Source organism: Rhincodon typus, chromosome 17 (genome assembly GCF_021869965.1).
Source record: "Rhincodon typus isolate 14 chromosome 17, sRhiTyp1.1, whole genome shotgun sequence".
In the NCBI taxonomy this organism is placed as follows: domain Eukaryota; kingdom Metazoa; phylum Chordata; class Chondrichthyes; order Orectolobiformes; family Rhincodontidae; genus Rhincodon; species Rhincodon typus.
In genome coordinates, this window is record NC_063348.1 from 19,508,116 (window position 1) to 19,527,755 (window position 19,640).

Consider the following 19,640-nt stretch of genomic DNA (forward strand, 5'->3'; position numbering starts at 1 on the left):
TTCCTGCTCCTCTGATGCTGCTTGGCCTGCTGTGTTCATCCAGCTCTACACCTTGTTGTCTAAAAAGAAGAACTTGATGTCAAGGACGACCTATCCCATGCTTAACAAAGGCTGTCAAGGAGAATATCAAATCAAAGACAAAGGCATACAAAGCGGTCTCAATTATTTATTATCTATATTAATGACTTGGGGGCAGAGTGTAACGCATACAAATTTTCTTATGATACAAAATAAATGGGAGGGCATATTGTGATGAAGACATAAGTATTCTGGACAGCGAAATAGATAGGTTGAGTGAGAATGCACAAACCTGACAGATCATAGAATCCCTACAGAATGGAAGCAGGCCACTCGGCCTATCAAGTCCACACCGCTGCTCCAAAGAGCATCCCACCCAGACCCACCCCATCCCTGTAACACTGCACTTCCTAGCCTAATCCACCTAGCCTGCACATCCCTGGACATTATGGGCAATTTAGCACAGCCAATCCATCCAATCCTGCACATCTTTTGACTGAGGGAGGAAACCAGAGCATCTGAAGGAAACCCACACAGACACAGGAAGAATGTGCAAACTCCACACAGTCACCTAAGGCTGGAATGGAACCTGGGTCCCTGGCGCTGTGAAGCAGCAGTGCTAATTACTGAGCTACTATGCCATCCACAGTGACGTCCAAACTCCTACACTAAATGGTCTCAGCATTTAAACACTTTCTAACCGCCCTGTCTAGCTGTGATATGCAAATTTCAAAGAATTATATATCTGAACTCCTACATCTCTCTATTCTACAACACTACTCAGAGCCCCTACCACTGTATACATTCTGCTTTTGTTTGTTTTATCAAAATGCAATACCTCACATTTATCCAAATTAAACTCCATCTGCCACTCCTCAGTCCATTAACCCAACTGATTGAGATCTCTTTGCAATCTTAGATAACTTTCTTCATTGTCCAAAATACCACCAATATTGGTGTCATCTGCAAACTGATCAACCATGCCTCCTGAATTCTCATCCAGTCCAAAAAACAACCCTTCACCACCATCCTTTATCTCCTACTGTAATGCCAATTTTGTATCCAATTGGCAAACTCACTCTGAATCCTGCGCATGGTCTGTATCCCTCTGTTCCCAGCCTTTTCAGGTGTGTAAGTGCCTCTTATTGTCTCTGCTTCCAGGAAGTTACAGGCACCTAACACCCTTTGTGTAAAAAACATTCTGCGCACGTTTTTTTAAACTTATTCCCTCTCACTATAATCCTATGCCCGCTAGTATTTGATGTTTCCACCCTGTGAAAAAGACTCCAAACATTCACCCAATCCAAGCCTCTCACAATTTTATATATTTCTATCTGATCACCCCTCAGCGTTCAATGCTCCAGCAAAAACAATCCAAGTTTGTCCAACCTCTCCTTATAGCTAACACACTCCAATCCAGGCAAATCCTGGTAAACATCCTTTACGATCTCTCCAAAGCCTCCACATCCTTATAGTTCAGAGAGCAGAACTGCACACAGTACTCCAAATGTGGACTAACTAAAGTTCTACACAGCTACAACATGACTTACCAACTTTTATATTCAATGCTCTGAGTGATGAAGGCAAACCCATGCCACGTGCCTTCTTTGCCACTTTATCTACATTTGTTGCCACTTTCTGGAAGCTACGGACTTGCAGACCATGATCCTTCTCTATGTCAATGCTCCTAAGGGTCTTGCCATTTACTGTATACTTTCTTCTTGCATTTCACCTCACTCTTGTCATGATTAAATTTTACAGCCTTTTCTCCATCCAACTTTCTAACTGGTCTATTGCTTACCATATCCTTTGATAACTTTCCTCGCAATCCTCAACTTGACAATTTTCTAAATCACTGGAGTATTTAAAGAAGTAGATAGAGTTGTGAAATATCAGGGTGGTAAGGTGTATGAAGAAGTGGTACAAAAGAGGATTTAATTCATGATTTTGTAGAATAGCGGAGTAGAAGTGAAGAGTTGAATGGTCTACTCCTGCTCCTATTTCCTATGTTCTAATGTTACTATTTCTATAATCTCCTTCAACCTCATAATATTCTTTGACCTGTGCTAGCCTCTAGTATATTCTCCAACCATATTTGCTCCACCATTGCTGGGCATGCCAGAGCTTCTATGAAATGTAGGCAAGTCACACCTGGTTCAGTTGGTGGTACTTTCCTCTTGAAGACACAAGGTTTTTGGTTCAACTCCCAAAGCACATTTCTGGTTTGTTGGAACTTGCTGTGTAAAAATTAGCTAGTATACTTCCTACATTGTGCTTCATAAAGCACTTCATTGACAGTAAAGTACTTTGAGGCATCTGAAGGCCATGAAATCCACTGTATAAATGCAAGACTGACCTTTTTGATAATATTTGTTATCTAAAGGCAATTAAATTAATTTGATCATGACCAAAAATTTAGTTGCCCTGTAATTTAGTTTGAGTGATGTACAAAAACCAGACACTATCTCAGATTCCCTAACCACTTGCAGCTATTTTGCAATCAAATTACAATATCTTGGTATGAAAATACCACAAACTTCACGTTTCTAGTTATTTTCATTACTTGTGTGCAACTGGGAGGAGATTTTCTTGTGAAACACATCAAGCTTTTCTCAATTCCTGGTCGTATGCCACTGATCACCATTTCATAACAATGTGTGGGGGCACTGGAAAAAGTGCAGGCAAAATAAACAAGTTTGTTCCCCCCGTGCCTATCAATTCCCCAAGCCCTGCAAACCTTCAAGAACTCTGCACTCCTTCACATTTGACACCTTATGCATCTTGAATTTTAAATATTGTACTATTGGTGACCATCTGCCTATGCCTTACGCTCTGGAATTCCTTCCTAAACCTCTCTGCCTCTCTCCAGATGATGATCCTTAAAACCCACCTCTTTGTCACAGTTTTTGGGTCAGCTTTCCTAATATAACAGTTAAGTGGCTTTATGTTTAAGTGTTAATGTAATATATTATTACAATGGATATGTATTCAAAGAAACTGAGCCTAAAGGACACAACCTTAATTATTAAAAATAAAATTATTAGGAGGAACATATTTACTGAATATTTGAAGTTTTCAATACAAAAATTACTGAGACTGCAGTTGCCATCTGTGCCAAAAGCTGCAAAATATTATGAAGGAAAATTGAATATTACTTACACTTCCATCACTACATGGCTTTAGTTCTTTCCAGAATGTCTGTGTCTGTGTCAGGTCCACTTTGTTTAGAGGTAATGACACCTCTCCAATAGGATCATTTCGACTGAAACGATCATAGTCCAGGACTTGAAGATACAGCACTCGCTGAACCACCTTTTCATAAGGGAAACCTAAGGACAGAGAAACAAAACAAACAGTTTCATCCAGTGTTAGTCTAGTAAAGTTTTTCTGAACTGTTTCCAATGCATTTGCATCCTTCCTTAAATAAAGTGACTGACGCTGTGTACGTACTCATGATGCAATTACAACAATGCCCAAGATGACTGAAGCATAGGCTCTCAACTTTTGTATTCAATTATATTTACAATAGCATTATTTCAGGTTTCATAATTATTTGCTGTACCTGCATGCGAGCCTTTTGCAGTTCATGCATTACAATATCCAGATCCCTCTACATTTAGAGCTCTGCAATTTCTCACTATTTAGATGATGTGCTTCTTTCTATTCTTCCTGCGAAAATGGACAATTTCATACTTTCCCATATTATAGTCACTGATTTGTCATAGTGTCTAGTACAGACTCCAGCTCAAACCTGACTGTCCAACTGTTAGCATTGAAGTGAAACAGTTTTAATAAAATGAATAACCCAATTACTTCAATAGTGTATCTTTTCCATTAAAAGGATATTCACAGAGGTTACTCGAGTTGCAAATAGTTGCTACAGATGTATTTTTTAATCTGGATCACAGTGGCATCCAGAAGATCCCATGTTTATCAATACCTGTTCTGCCTTGCCAACTTCATTGTGTCCTAATTAAATTATTTATTATATAGTTAATTAATTATGAAATAAATTAACTCCCTTCTCAATACCACTTACAGTGCTAATTTAAATAGAATCTAACAAACATTACCACGTAGGAATAAGATAAGTAATGAAATTACTAGGATATACGAGGTGTAGAGCTGGATGAACACAGCAGGCCAAGCAGCCAATCAGAGGAGCAGGAAGGCTGACGTTTCGGGCCTAGACCCTTCTTCAGAAGGCCTTCTTCAGGCCTGCTGTGTTCATCCAGCTCTACACCTTGTATATCTCAGATTCTCCAGCATCTGCAGTTCATACTATCTCTATATAATGAAATGACTAGTTTTTTTTAGTTTCTTTCTGTTAGAATCTTCCAAATAATTCTAAGCAATATAATTACCGTTGTTTAAAATAATGACATTCTTCTTAATTTCAGCACTTTGTACAGTCCCTGGCAGTAATTATTCACCAACCAAGCAATTGACAATTTCCTTGTCACTTTTTTTAAACTCGGGTATTTATCCTCCTGATTATTTCCCACAGTTCTGCCTCTCCTCCTCCTTCCCAAGCCAATTACCTTATGATTTTCCTCAGATATCACTGTTCACTATTTATTTGAAAGTGCTTCCTACTCTCTGCCCTAGGTATTGCTTGAACTGATAGCTCATTGGCTTTGTTGAAACTAACTGCAAACAGCTCTGAAATGAATTTTGTCTGTACCCAGTGGCTTTTCCCAAGTTCAACCTTTTTCCTCCAAATAATGTGGGGTATGCATGTTGGTTACACATTCTGTGTTGCTGGTCAAAACTGCTGATTGTTTGAGACATGCAGGCAGCATCTTTGTTTTAAATGATCTATTCGATCCAGTGGTACCCTTTTGATCAGAAAAGGCTCATGTCTCCAAACTGCAAAAAGAAGTCACGTGACTTGGGTTTTTCCAGCTTTACTATCCAACTTTTAAAATGTGAAATGAATTTGGGGCTCAGAAAAGGCCACACTATTCCTGGACGTGATACAAGTGACAAAATATTTTTAAAAAGTTTGAAATCAATCTCCCAGCTATTTAAAAACATACAATAAAATACGTTCAAATGGTTTTCATCCAAATGCCATGTGAGAGGCTACTTAGAGTATAACATTAATCAGTTCACCTTGCCAACCTTTATTCAGAGAAGCACAAAGGCACAAAAATCTGGAAGCCAGCATTTTTACACAACATATTCTATCTGCCAAATTTTTGTCTACTCCCTTAACCTATCTATATCCCTTTGTGGACTCCTTATGTCATCTTCAAAACTTACTTTCCTACCTTGTATTACCACCAAATTTAGCAATTATACATTGGAGAGGTTTTTCCCACGATTCCACTGACTTCAATTTTACTGGGGCTCCTTAATGCCACACATGCTCAAAAGATGCCGTGAAATCAAGGACAGCCACTCTGATTTCAGCTCTGGAATCCATCTCTTTAGTTGATGTTTGAACCAAGCTGTAATGAAGTCTGGATCTGAATGGTTACGAAACCAGACTGAACATCATTGGGCATATTTCTAGCGAGCAACTGCTACTTGGCAGTATATTCTGCAATTTATTGTCATGTAATGCAGATCATGTATTGAAAAGCATGCTATGAAGTGCATCCCATTAATTTCTTGCTGGAAAACTCCACACAGTATGTTATGCTTATATCAGACCCTACATCACGGTTATCTATTGTGATGCATGATGTTTAGGACAAAAACAGCAATCAGGCAAGAAAAAATTGTCTGCTTCGTTCTAGAGTTTGTTTCTGCACATAAGTGACTGAAGTCACCTTAAAATGGTTCCGTTGTCATCACTTATGGGGCAAATACACTAATCATATGGTACAGTACCAATTATATGCAATCCATTAGTTTTAGATAATATCGAACCAAATAGGCATAGGAACATTAAATGCAGAGGTCTACAGAGAGGAAAGGTCTGCTCCTGATCAGTTGCATCCTGTGTTCCCGGTTGGAAAGTACAGGTGACTGCAGATGAGATGGCAGGATTAAACTCAGAAGACACATTTCCCACTCGTTGACTGGCTGTAAAGTCTGCGAACAGTCATCATCTAGGTTTACACACAAAGAAATGTCACTTGGATTTTTTTTTCCTGAAGGAGGGTCTAGGCCCAAAACGTCAGCTTTCCTGCTCCTCTGATGCTGCTTGCCCTGCTGTGTTCATCCAGATCTACACCTTGTTATCTCACTTGGATAAGTAGTTGGCACACGTGTAGTTGCATCTTTACAACAGATATCATCAACAGGAAAGAAGGGAAGATCAATAATGATCACAGTGTGTGGACAAGGGGGAGGATGGAGGCAACAACCAATTGGACAAGTATTTTGTAATTTATTAATAATCAGTGTTATATCTCGTTGAGTGGTCAGTTTGCCATGTGGGAATACTTTACTGTAGAAAGGCTTAACACATTTGTTTGAAATTATTAAGATAGAGTATTAAAAGTTCAATATTGCACTGCATTATGCTTGGGCTAAAATGTACCTGATAATTGAGGCCTATTAAATATCAGTGCAATATTCATAGTTTGCCATTGGGTGTCAGTAACACATTATATTTACAAATCATGCTGAAGTTAACTGGAGATAAAACAACAGCTCTGCATCGATCAGCACCTGCTGAAATCCATACTAGATTCCTCAAAGTTGGATGCTAGAACCAAAATAGAAATTCATTTGACAGCCCTTGGTGTAACACTGCTGCTGACCATCCAATTTCTTCAATATTGACTCCCACAAAAAACAAGCATGATTTCCGGAGAGGCCTGGAGGCCCATGACACTATAACACTCAGCTCCAACAAGGTTCAGTTTCCTGTATATTACTGAACAGAGAGAGATGTTGCTCATGTTTTTTTATCTGGATAAATGCAAGAATGTAAAAGTTAAGACGATCACAAAATAAATTGTGTGACAGGGGCAAAAGGTACCGAATAGTTGGAAAATCAATTCTGATTGATCAAGGCATTGTCATGGAGAAAGCAACAGGATACTGAACGTATCCTTATAAGTCAAAAAGAAGACAGAAGGTTTGATTGAATTTGTAGTTTTTGCTTTACCCAAGAGCTGGGAAGCTTGTATTTGCCCTGATGAGTGCAAGATAAAAAGCGACATCTCTCTTTTCAACAATATTTAAGTTCTGTAGTATCAAACAACAGTATCCCGTATATATTATGAGAAACTATGGTTTTCCCATTTTCCAATCCCAAGGTTTAGATCACAAACAGAAAATTAAGCCCAGATTTTAACTTTGAACAATAGGGCAAGGTCAGGCAGCCAAATCAAGCTGAGCCAAGTAACCTTAGGCCCGAGAGATTTTAACCCCTCGAGTTTATCTGTTAAAGCCAGAATGATGCGTTTTTGATGGATCATTTTAGAATTCTTTTCATGGGAAACAAAATCGCCATTAAGACAACGAGCTGTTTCTGATTAACTCAAAATCATCTACCCACCAAGAATCTCACCAAATTGTTGCCTTTTTTTTAAAAAGCAAAGATCATAGAACTACTAGTGCAGTGGTAGATTTCCTACCCCTCGATCAGGAGGCCCAGGTTTAAGGCCCACCTGCTCCAGAGACGTGTAATGACATCTCTGAACAGGTTGATAAGGAAAAGTAGAACTGCCTCGTCAACAAGCTTATAACTCCTGTTACAACACTCATCCCGAACATCAGACTCCACAACTTTAAAATCCTGTAAACAACTTCTGTCCAACCTTTCTGAATTCCTATTTCTTTCCAAAGTTGACACACTTGAAACTTTTCACCACAGTGAATAATTTATCTGGATCAACTTTATAAATTTTCTTCATTATCTTTAAGACTTCAGACAGACCCCTTTATGCTTTTGTCCAGCAAATACAAGTCTAGCTCCATTCATCTGTTTAACTAAATCAGACTAATGATTAATGGGCTTCCTGTGCCCATACTCTCATATTCTTCTAAATGCCACATTTCTAGCATCTTGCTTTCATTATCACTTCACAATCTGGGCCACTAGCAGCATCATTACTGTAACCACTGCATGAATCAAACTTCACATTATCTGTTCTTTCTGAGAGGTGCAATTTCCCTGAGAGATTCAAATAACAATTGTATATCATTTCTCTCTTGCAGTTCTTGAACTCAACAACTCTTCCTGCATATTCATTATGTTCTGCATAAATGATTTGAACCATTTTATTACATTATAACCTCCCAGGTGTCAATTAGATGTTGCATAAATTGTCTGATGTAGTCACTTGTAAACAACCTAGAGGGAAAACACTCTCCAGAATAAATTAGTGCAAGACACGTTATTTGAGAAGAATTGATTCCACAGTTTCCCAGCCACAACATCATTACTCACCCAAATGAAGTAACAGTGAAACAATTGACAATGAACTGAGAAAATGATCAACTTCTAGCAATATTAATCAACCTCACCTTCAAACAGGAACGTCTCATTCCAATGCGGGTTTAAATTCTTTCTTTTCACCTTTGTCTCCAGTTTGTGTTTCTTGTCAGGTAGCAGATAGATTTTAACAAATGGGTCGCTGGTGCCACTGAAGTCCTTCGCTGGCAGATCTACTGCTTTCATTATTTTTACGGTGAAGGTAGACTCCTGGAAATTGTAGCCGACGCTAAATTGAATCCGGCCCAGATTTTCACGTGAGCTTCCCTCATGGTCATCCTCAGAACCCGGTGACAGCTGGAAGAAAGAAATTACAAATTCTTCTGAAAATGATAAGGTTTTGAAAATCTGTTCCGCTTATAGAGTCTCAGAAGATTCTGAATTCCGAATAGGCTTCTGTAGGTTCCTAAACAAATCATATGACTCATTGAAAGGGATTGCAAAGGTTCTTCATGTGGCTCAGTGTCAGAATTTGTTTGAAAACACTCCTGTGAAGCTACTTGGGAAATTTCAGTATTGTGATGGTTTATAAATCGTAGTTGCTGTTCTATAAAAGTTACTTTTTTGTATATGTAGCTCTTGACTTATTTTCATTTCTGCAAATGCCGTCTGTGGGTTTTCAACTATGTATTATTCATGAGATAGAACCACAAAGAGTTGCAGCAATAAAATCAATCAAGTGAGTTAACACAGTCTCAGTACAATCCACAATGGATGAGTCGACAATACAAAGCTGAATCATGCTGATTTATTGTCTCATGCTTAGTGGTCACACATTCCTGATACTGGAAAACATGACACTGCTGCAATATGGATAGGCGAGACAGAATCAAATTGCAGGGGCAGATTGGATAAAGTTTTTCATCCTACCGTTCTTTACTTTATATGGGGTTGCTTTGAAGTTGACATTGGATGCCTGAGGTTGAAAGTACTCCAATCCTTATTACTAGCATCTCCAGCTTCGTAAGTACAAATGTTCATGAAAAAAATGATAAACCATGAGAACTATTTTGTGCTCTCTTTAGAGGTGAGTAGAACAAAAGGGGTTAGATGGTTTTGTGATGCAAGAGTGATGCCAATAGTTGGGTTCAATGGATTCAATTCCTGCAGTGGCTGAGGTTACCATGAAGAACTCTTCTCCTCTCACCTGAGGCACAATGATCCTCAGGTTAAACTACCACTAGTTGTCTCTCTCTAATGACAGTGCCAGCTTTGTGACCCGGTAAGACTATGGTGACTTTAGCTTTATTAGAATAGGTCATTTGCAGAAATATTGGGCCAGCTTTCATGTTTCATGTTCAAACAAACTCTTGTTTGTGAAAGAAAGGAGCTCCACTATTCTGAGACGCGATTCCGAACTGGACTTCCTGAGAAATGTGGAGCCACACTTCCATTGTGATAATTCTTTTATAGTGAAGAACTGTCAGAGGAAGGCAGACAACAACTCCTTTTCACAGCAATCAGCTGTCACATTCTGAAATTTAAAAATCCTGACAGCCACTTTGACAGCTGCTTTAAGTACATCAAGGTGTGATTTTAGGGTGCCAGAAGTAGGATGCCAGTTGTGTGAGGGTTAAGTTGCCACATTGTAGTACAGTGCCACATTGCCAATGGGGAGATAGGTACGGTGCCAGATGACTATCGGGATTATTCAAGTTCAGATTGGTTACCATAACTCAGAATGAAAGAGATTTGCACTGATGTATATTATCAAATGTTAAGACTAGCTTTGATCACTTCAATCAACAGAGATGCTTATGAGGCAGCTAATCTTGGAAATTTAAATTTTATACAAAGTTGTTATGATCCCATTGAGAGTTAGCACATTCCTACTTGAAGTTGTCCTATAACATATTGTGCTATCCTTTGCAGCTACATTTAGAGTTCACTTCACTATCAATGAATTTTAGAAGGGGTGAAGATGAACTCTGACCAAGATATAAATTGCCTGATGGCGAAAGGAGACCAAGATTCAACTTGGTGATGCATGTTTTTACAGTCAATTAGATAAGCAGAGACGAATGGAGGATTAGGAAGTTGCAGTGGTACCTGGAATAATTATTAAACAATGACTAAATTAATGCACTTGTGATATAAGAGAGAAGTGAGGCTGTTAACTTGAGTTTAAAAAGTACATAGAGCTCAAAAACATTGAATGGATGGTCAATTAAACATATATAAAAAGACATTTACTGGCACAACATGGAATGGAATTAGAGATAAATACATCTGTGATGTTTCCTGAGGGCACTTGTGGTGCAGTAGTAGCATGCATACCTGTGAGCCAGGAGGCCTGAGTCCAAAATACCTACCTGTAATGTTTCTTTCGGTGAAGAAATCTATTCCAAATGTGATTTATATATATTTTAATATGATTTGTTTAAGAGTTTGGATTTTGATCTTTGACCAGGAAAGGCATTTAATGATCAATTTTAAGTATTTTTGTAGCCAGAGTGATTTCTTTTTAAAAAAATGTCCAATGGAGACAGTTCTTTGAGGCTAATGGGAATTTATTTGCATTGGAAGAGTTTTATAAGTCAAAAGAATCAACAATTGGCATCAGGCTTCAGTTAGAAGAATCTGTAAAGTTTTTAGCTTAGTGGAAACATTCATTGCTTGACGGAACCATTTCGTATGGAGTTTGCAGAAGTCATGGTTGAAGGAGGATGTGTAAAATAGTTTCTCCTGATGAAAGGAAATAGCTTAGGACCATTTAGAAATAGGTTACTTCAGTAAAGGAAACATAGAAACTAGCAGCAAGAGTAGGTCATTTGGTCGTTTGAGCTCTGCATTCAATAAATTCATGGCTGATCCTCCATCTCTAGCTATATTCCTGCTTTCTTTCCATTCTCCTTGATGTGATTAACATCCAATGACTTCCATGAATTAACCTCCTTGAATATACTCAGTGACCCAATCTCCACAGCCTTCTGTCATAGCGATTTCCATAGGGTGATAACCCAAGTGAAGAAATCTTGTCTTATCAATCTTAAATGTCTACCCCACGACCTGAAACTATGATCCCTAGTTCAAAACTTCCCAACCAAGGGAATTATTCTCTTTGTGCCTGGTCAGTCCAACTCTGTTAGAATTTTATATGTTTGATCAAATCCCCTCTCATTCTTCTGAACTGTAGTGAACACAGGCCAAGGTGGACCAATCTCTCCTTATATGAGAGTCCTCCCATCCCCACTATCACTCTAATGAACCTCTGCTGCACTCTTTCTATGGCAAGTATCCACTCTTAAATACAGAGATCAAAGCTGCACACAATACTGCAAGTATTGGTCTCACCCCGGCCCTGTAATTACTACAGTAAGGCACCCCTTCTTCTGAATTCAAATCCTCTTGCAATGAAGACCAACATATCATATGCCTTTCTAATTCCTTGCTGCACCTGCCTGTTTATTTCATCAACTGGTGTACAAGGAAATGCAGATCCCTTTGTATCCACATTTCCTAATTTATCATATTTAGTTAATACTCTGTCATTTATTTGTTACACTAAAATGTATAATTTCATGTTTATCCATGTTACGCTGCTTCTGCCAGATGGTGTCTGCCCAACTCATTCTCTAAATTCTTTGTCTGTTTACATTTCATGTTCTTTTAATTCTAACTCCATCTCTTTGTCTTTCTTCTCTAATTCAAGCCTTTTTATTATTTTTTTTCATCATTTCTATATGTATTTTAGCTAATTCCATCTGTGACATCCCAATTTCAGGTTTCCTTCCTTCCAATTCTAAACATTGGATAATCACATGAAGCAGCTCATCCTTACAAGGTCCTTCTTTTACTTCTACCTTCAGTTTATTTGCTAAATTGCTCAACTTCTGTAAAAGATTAAAATAATCCATATTATATCTTGTACTTCTGGAAACTCCAAGTAATAAACTTCACCACGGTGGAGTTCATTTATAAGAACCACTATGTACCCATTACTTTAAAAGGAATGAGAAAGATCCCTTTTAAATCCAGTGCTTTCAAATCCTGCTAAGAGCACCCCCAGTGGTTAAGACTCCAGCTGATGCTATTACTGAACAAGTCAGATCCCAGTTGCAATCTAGCTTCTTAGTGTTTTTTTTGGTTTTAATGCCACAGTCTTTCACTAAAACACAAGAATGCAGTGCTGCAGATTTTGTTCAACATGAAAATAGATGTTCATTAAGCAAATAAGATGAAACAGAATAAATAAAGTTATTTAGGCATAACACATGTTTAACAATTTGAAACACACTGTAAAATACAATCCCATTCAGTTCAGCAGCACCCCATTATAGAACTCACACCAGAGAGAATTCCCTTACCTATCACATAGGTAGGGTCTAACTTAATGGATATTTTAATTCCTGGTCCTGAGAAATCTATAACCTATTCCTTGAGACTCCATACAACTGAGTTTGAACCTTTTCGGCTTTAGATAATCTGAAACTTTCAAAATAAGTTAAACCAAATTAAATAACATAAATCTAAGAGGTTGTGAGGAGGATGCAAGGAGGCTTCAGGGCAATTGAAGCAAGTTGAGTGTCTGAGTAAATACATGGTGAACAAAGAAAGATGGAAGAGATATTAGTTCTAAAGGACCATCAGAAGATATGAAAGTGGGAAAAAAAGACTGCATCTGAAAAGTGGAATAAAGAGGTTAAAATGCCTCAGTTGTTAAAACGACTGGACATTCAAAGACAATTGCTGGTAGTTGCGTGGAATACTAATTTCAATTGTAGAAATGGCTACGGAATCTTTTAGTCGGGGGCAAGGGGAAACCAAATTGGACATTAGTGAATCAGATGGGTTTTTCCAGACAATGGATTCATGGTGATCTTTTGACTCTTAATTCCAAATGTAATTGAATTAAATTTCCAACATCTGCTGTGGCAGGATTTGAATGCATGTCCCCAGAACATGACTTGGGTTTCAGGATTTACAGTCCAGTGATAATGAGGCCATCAACTCAGCCCTATTGTAAATAATTGCATTGTACTGTATTGCATACTCTGCTGACATAAACTAGCCTGTAGTTTATAGCCAAAACCATGGTCTATAAGTGCAATTATTCTAGTAACGAAGTCTAAAACACAGGAAGAGGATATGTGTCATTATGGAGGAATTTTATCAGTCCCTTGGTGGCACATCTAGAGGCAAGGCAGCAAGCAAAATCTAACAGTAAAAGCTTTGGGCAGGATCCTCAACATGTGCTTGCCTACTTTTCCTGGAAGCATTCTGATGAAGTGTCACTTGACCCGAAATATTAACTTGATTTCTTTCTACAGATGCTGCCAGATCTGCTGAGCTTTTCCAGCAATTTTTTTTTTCGTTTCCTGGAAGCAGCTCCTGTACAGTAGCAGCAGCCTGCTATCAGTTGCACTGGGAAGCCAATTAATCTTGTTAGATGGGGAATCTCAAGAGGTACCTCAAAGCCTGAAGCAGTGGACCACTATAGAATCATATAATCTCTACTGTGTGGGAGCTGGCCATTCAGCCCATTGTGTCCACATCCTCCCCTCTGAACATCATCCCACCCGGACCCACCCCCACTACCCTATCCCTGTAACCCTGCTTTCCGCATGGCTAATCCACCTAGCTTGCACATCCCTGGATACTATGGGCAATTTAGCATGGCTAGTCCACCTGACCTGCACATCTTTGGACTGTGGGAGGAAACCTCAACACCTGGAGGAAACCCACGCAGACATGGGGAGAACGTCTGTGTGGAGTTTGCACAGTTGCCCGAGGGTGGAATTGAACTCGAGTCCCTGGCGCTGCGAGGCAGCAGTGCTAACTACTGAGCCAGCATTTGGCCCTAATTTGTTTGCTGCTGGGAAGCGACCAGTAGCTGGCCCAGTTCCTTATGCCCTGAGGTGGAAATTTCCAGTCAATTTCTGACATAATGCCTTATAAACCCTTCAACTCTGTAGCTATTGATTGCTATTGGGTATGCTGCTCATGTATCAATCCCACTTCTGGGAAAACAGCCTGGGGATGGGATAGTGGAAGCACATCGGCCAGAGGCACCAATTTCTGCACCTGCCCATATCTGCACTATCCTCCACTGAGGTCTAAAACTCTTCCTGCAAGGATGCAACAGCAGACAGGTAGTTGTTGCTGGACTTAAAAGTAGTAGTAAAATACTGATGTAAATTAGAAAAAACAGTTTAATTAGCAATGTGATGCAATGTTTGTACCTAATGATACTCTTATATTTACAATCATGAGATCATGCACTGATGAAGTTTTTTTAGTTTTATCTTGTCAGAAAGCACTGGAAAAGTTCTCTCTTCTCCCCTAGGCATGCAGTGATCACTATGTGTGAAGATATGTCATGGATACTACTGAGTAATATGAATATTCAATAAATGTCTTCCACTGCTATTGTAAAAAGATGACAAGATGTAAACAACAAGAACACTGTGATGGAGGTTTTATTTTTTCCATCACTGCAATACTCATTACTTCTTTCTCTATAATTATAATATTTAAAGGCAATCTTTACAACAAACACCAGAAAAAAATAACTGCATGAGCTGATCCAATTCTCAATTTAGCAATCTCAGTATAGAGGCTATAAATAGAGTAAATCTCTATGACAAAAGGAAGAGACTGGGGCATGTATTGTTAACACTCTAGGAGTTTTGACAGCTGAGTTATGAGAAACTGTTAAATTGCATGTTTTGCAGAAGTAATTTATTTTGTAAACGAACAAAAAGAAGTTCTAAACTGATAAGGGGAAAAGAAACTTTTCACATTCACACAGCACCTTAGTACTACTCTCAAAGCTTCATTTGTTTTAAATGCAAATGATTTATTTTGGAAAGCAGTGATTCCTCAGTGAAAGATGCCATCAAAAACAACAAAACTGCTATTATGTGAAGACACACATAGATTATTTAAAATTTAACTATAATTAATCCACTTTAATAACAAACATGTATTAGATAACAACATGATATAGTGGGGCATGCATATATCAAATTTATAGATTAAATGGTGACTTGTATATAATGTAAACAGAATTGTAATCATGCTGTGCAATATTTGTATCAAACTATTTTACACATTCAAATTAAATTCCTTTGTGCACTACAGTAATGATGGGGTTAGTCCACACAGCACAAACAGCATTTTTGTTTATGTATTTTCAGTCTTGGCTCATAATAATATCTCTGAACACGTTGATTAGAAAACATCAACAATTAACACTGAAGAATATTTTCTATTTAATCTGTTCAGGATGCTATTACATACCTCTGGATCAGGTGGGACTTCAACCCAGGCTGCCTGTCTCAGATGTAGGGACACAACCAGTGTACCTCAAGAACCCTTTCAATACTGAAGCCTATTAGAATAGAATAGAATCCCTACAGTATAGAGGAAGGTCATTCAGCCCATCAAGTCCACACCAACCCTCTGAAGAGCATCCCACACAGACTCAACCCTGTAACCCTGCAACCCTGCATTTTCTGTGGCTAATCCACCTAGCCTGTGGGCAATTTAACATGGCCAATCCACCTAATCTTTGGACTGTGGGAAGAAACTGGGGCACCTGACAGAAATCCACGAAGACACGGGGAGACTGTGCAAACTCCACACAGACAGTCGCCCAAGGCTGGAATCAAACCTAGGTCCCTAGTGCTGTGAGGCAACAATGCTAACCACTGAGCCACTGTGCTGCCCCCCTCTATCAATTCAACCAAGACTGAGAATCAAATCTAGACATTTTTTAAGCCACCTGTATGTTTTTGCCCCACAACAAAAAGTGGAATTATCAATTTAGCCATCAGGGAAGTTGATCTGAAATGGTTTTAAACAATAAATCAATCCAGAGCTTTTTCTTAATCTTGACCCATCATTAGTAACAAAATTGCTTGTAGCTATTGAGAATTATTATGTTGACTTTGGACTAAGGCCTTTTTTTAATTTAAAGAAAAAGGAGGAGAATATTTGATAAGAGGAGCAATTAAACAATAGTTATCCAGGTACAAAACCATATCTATTAAAAAAAATTCTGAATAAGCCTTAGACAGGTTATAAAACCCTACAGTTCTAATAGAAATGGAAAATGTTATCAAATTACTTTCACTCTAAGAATTCCCTAGCACACAAATATTCTCTATTGACATCTCCAAGATGGGGAAAAGCTGAAATCATCTTAGTCATGATTTTATTTACACCTGGGCAGACAACAGATGAGCTGAAGTGAGCTGAGCAAATCTGAAAACAATCTTTGGTACAGGGTAAGAAGACATTTAACAACATTAACCTCCAGGATAAGAACTAACATTCCATCAGATGTAGTGGGTAAATATTATATTATAATGTGTGAAGATCATAATATATAGGCGTAGGCTGTTCAGTCTCGTAAGACTGCACCATCATTTAATACCGTCATTCCTGATCTGATTGTGACCTTAATTCCATTTTCCCAGCCGTCCCACCCTGCTCTCAAAACTCTTAACTCCCTTGACAATCAAAAATTTGTAAAACTCAGTTTGAATACATTCAATGACTCAGCCTCAAATGCTCTCAGGGGAAAAGAATTTCGAAGTATACCAACACTCTAAGTTTCTCCTCATCTGCGTTTTAAATTGGAAATGTCTTATTTTTAAAACTGTGCCCCTAGTTCCAGACTCCCCCACAGGGGGAAATATCCTTCCAGCATCCAGTCAAGTCTCCCAGAATCATATATACTTCAATCAGATCATCTCTCAATCTTCTACACTAAAATGGGTATAGTTCTAATCTGCTCAACCTTTCTTCATAAGACAACACCTTCTTCCCAGGAACTACCATCCAAACCTTTTCTGAACAGTTTTCCATGTAATTATATCCGTCCTTCTAGAGACTAAAACTATACGCAAACTCCAAATGCTATCTCACCATGGCTCTGTACAGCTCTGGCAACACTGAGCCACTTAAGTTCCATTCTCCTTGCAATTAAAACCAAAATCCCATTTACCTTCTCAATCACTAGCTATAGCTGCATACTAACATATGGGCTGTATATGTGATTCACAGACCAGAATAGCTAGATCCTTCTGTAACCGACTCTCTCCGTTTAAATAATATTCTGTTTTCCTATTCTTTCTGCTTAAGTGGACAAGCCTATATTGTCCCAAATTATAATCCATCTGCGAAGTTTCGTAAGTCTAACTAAATTTACCTATAAGCCATCTGCAAACCTTTTGTAATCTCTTTTGAACTTGTTTTCCGACTGCATCTTGTGTCATCAGCAAATTTAGCCAGCAAGTACTCAGTCTCTTCGTCCATGTCACGAATATAGATAGATAATAGTTGAGGCATCAGCACGGATACCTGTGGCATTCCATTAGTTACAGTTTGTCAATCCCAAAACAGCCCATTTATCTTGACTCTCTGCTTCCTGTATACATGCTAATATGTCACCCAAACAGCATGTGCACCATATGTGGCATATGTGTATATGCCATTTGGAAATCTAAATGGACTACATTTACTGGGTTCCAAGTTTCAATCCAGCTTGTTACTTTCTCAAAACACTCTAACAAACTAGTCAAACAAGATTACCTTTTTCACAAAACTATGCTGACTCTGTTGACTGAACCATAGAATCCAAGTGGCCCAAGTTTTGGCTTCAGACAAATTGGTAATTAAAGCAAAAAAGGTCTCATGTCTATGGAGAGGACACAAACTCGGTGATCCTAACTGAAAATCTTGACTTGTAAATAAAGGTGAAGACAGGATTGTAATGTCCACCCTATAGGTAATGTGACCCACAGAAATTTCTGTCTGTGCTCACACAACAATGATACATATATCTAAAAATAATCAATAGAAGGAGGAATGGTTTTAGAGGATAGGTAGGCAGCCAATGTAATTCCTACATTCAATAAGGGAGATAGTTTTAACTCAGACAACTATAAAGCAGTTATCTTAAACTCAGTTGGAGAAAAGATATGAGAATCCTTGCTAAATCAGACCTGGTAACAAAACACTTAACAAAAGTAAGCATGCATTTTCAAAACATCAACTTAATTGAATTGTTTGAAGAGAAACTGGAGAGAGTAGAAATGCATGGGATCTTATATCATTTCATTGATAAGATGCTACACATAGGGACTTATGAGAAATGTCAAATTAAATGGAGTTAACATGAAACCAGCAGCAGAATGGTTTGAAAGAAATATAGCTACAGCAATTAAAAGACATTTCTTGATCCAAACGGAAGTCAGTAATGATGTCCTAGAAAGATCTTGGTTGGGATCCTTGTTATTTACTATGTTCATAAATGACTGTAACTCAGATATTCAAGATGTTATGTCATAAAATACATAGCATGCCAAACTGGGGACAGATAATAATGTGCAAAAATACACCAAAATTGAGGAAGACTTCAGCAGTCCTGCAGAGTGATCAGATGTGGTAAATTGAATCTAAATGGCAAAGAATGAGGTGGATCATTTTGCTAAGAAAAGTAAGAGATCTTTCACTTTGAAACACAAGAAACTAAATGGGATAGAGCCAACATGGAGTGTAAAATCATACAGACCAGTTGAGCTGAACAGCCTATTTCTGTACGCTACATTTTAAGATTAATACATAAATCACTAAATTAGCAACAAGTTACATAAAACTAAACATCCAAATTAATTTGTAGAGGTAATGTAATATTTATAAAGAACCTTGGTTAGCTCAAACTTGGTAGTGCTGTATGCAGTTCTGTTCTTCATGCTAAATATCAAATATTGGAGAAAATGTTAACAATGAAATTGTCAGACTTTAAAGGATGCAACTTTGGAAATATTGAGCAAGTTAGGACATTTTCTCTGAAAATAAGTTTAAGAGGTAACGGTAACCTGATGGAGATCTTTAAAATTGTGAAATGGTACAGTAGATTGAAGAAATTTTGCAGAAATTGTTTCCACTTATGGAGGAGTCCACAACAAGGGGGCATACATCTCAGATAGTTACAGGTGAAGTAAAGAAGTTTAAGAGGAATTTCATTACATACAGAGATGAGGAGGAGTGGAACTCACTACGACATCAACTGTTTTAAGTAAATATCAATGATAGATTTTTAAGAGCAAGCTTGAGACATACACAATAGTGTGGTAAATAAAGGCACATGGGAGTAATTGGGAAAAATTTAATGAGTCAGAGGAGGCTTGTATAGAATGTAAACACTATCACAGATTGTTTGAACTGAATGGCCTATTTCTATACAGAAGATACAATTTCCAATGTATCAGTT

At 38.1% G+C, this 19,640-nt stretch overlaps 1 protein-coding gene across 2 annotated transcripts in view; it reads right to left on the bottom strand.

Annotated features, from left to right (window-relative positions):
* The window catches only part of syt7a (synaptotagmin VIIa), a 614,610-nt gene that overhangs the window by 14,308 nt on the left and 580,662 nt on the right, over positions 1–19,640 (bottom strand). For both annotated transcript variants that reach the window (XM_048607228.1, XM_048607227.1), the window contains 2 exons: positions 8,449–8,713; positions 3,178–3,347 (listed from right to left, as the gene is read on the bottom strand). In XM_048607228.1, the coding sequence (XP_048463185.1) occupies positions 3,178–3,347; positions 8,449–8,713 (435 nt within the window). The remainder of the gene's footprint in view (positions 1–3,177; positions 3,348–8,448; positions 8,714–19,640) is intronic.